At 64.0% G+C, this 1,112-nt stretch overlaps 1 protein-coding gene across 1 annotated transcript in view; it reads right to left on the bottom strand.

The window, feature by feature from the left end:
- CNKSR2 (connector enhancer of kinase suppressor of Ras 2) overlaps positions 1-805 on the bottom strand; it is a 472,642-nt gene extending 471,837 nt beyond the window's left edge. The window contains exon 1 of the mRNA XM_007957427.1: positions 742-805. Coding sequence (XP_007955618.1) covers positions 742-805 — 64 coding nt within the window. The remainder of the gene's footprint in view (positions 1-741) is intronic.
- Positions 806-1,112: the final 307 nt, after the last annotated feature.

Genomic DNA, 1,112 nt, shown 5'->3' with positions numbered 1-1,112 from the left:
TCCTCTTCAAGCCCCTTAACTCAGACAACAGAGGGAGATAGTGAGGCAGGAAAGCCCAGGGACTAGAGAGAAAGCCCACGGTTCTGACAAGGAGGGCGAGTGTTCTAACTACAGTTACTAGAAATCGCCAAAGGATCAGGGAGTAAGATGGAAGAAATGAGGGGGTACGAAGATGCGCATCCCCTTACACTCTGCGTCGAGAGCCTAATAAAGAGCCGTGTGGTCCGAAGCCTCGTCTGGTCTGAAGTGGAGGCGGCAAGGATGAGGGAATGTGCAGGAGGAGCCCAGCCACAGACGCGGTGCCGTCCCAGGGGAGGCATGTTTGCCTCTCCCCAAAGCAGCGCCTTCCACCGAGCCTTCGAAGCCCGGCCTGGGAGAGAGAGGCGATCCCCAGGTCCAGACGGGGGCAGCCGCCTCCTGACCCCAATATTCCAGCTTAAAAGTTGCAGGGAGAGTTGGCGCTGGAGCAGGCACCTGGCAGGGAGGGGGCGTCAGGTTTCTAGGGAACAAAGGGGTCGGGGAAGCGGGGCTCTGGGAAGCAGGTCCCGGGGGGCTCCTCCCTGAAGGGGCAGACCAGGGTCGAGCCACGTCCTCCCGGGAGGGGAGCGGGGATGATGTGCGGGATTTCCGCCGTCCAGCTCCCTGCCTCCCCCCAGTCGCGCCGGGCGCCCCTGCGGTCTCCCCGCCCTCCGAGCCTCTCCTGCGTCCAGGGCCTCCTGCCGTCCCCGCAGCGGGCATTACCTTTCATCCAGTCCACCACTTGACTCGGAGACCATTTGCTCACCGGTTCCATGATCAGAGCCATGGGGGCGGGATCGGTTCCGTGAGGGGCGCGGAGCTCAGACACAAAACGAACTCAGTAGCCGAGTCGCCCGCAGGTGGGGTCCCCTTGCTGGCCGCTGCCTCGCTGGGCGGGAGGCGCGGAGAAGGTGGCTTTTGTGTGTCTGGGCTTGCGGCTGTAATGTCTCCCACTAAACGCCGGGGAGCCGCGGTGGGAACGGCGGTGGGGAGGGAAGCGTGCTGGGTTCGCGGTTCAGCGCTTGGCGGCTCGGTCCCCAGCAGCGGCTCGGTTAAAGCTGCTGCTGCTTCGGCGGCTCCGCTCGGGTCTCAGT

Source organism: Orycteropus afer, unplaced genomic scaffold, assembly GCF_000298275.1.
Source record: "Orycteropus afer afer isolate SDZICR_OR568_19922 unplaced genomic scaffold, OryAfe1.0 scaffold00749, whole genome shotgun sequence".
NCBI lineage: Eukaryota > Metazoa > Chordata > Mammalia > Tubulidentata > Orycteropodidae > Orycteropus > Orycteropus afer.
The sequence above is the reverse complement of the archived record's forward strand: the minus strand, read 5'-3'. Positions and strand labels throughout refer to the sequence as shown.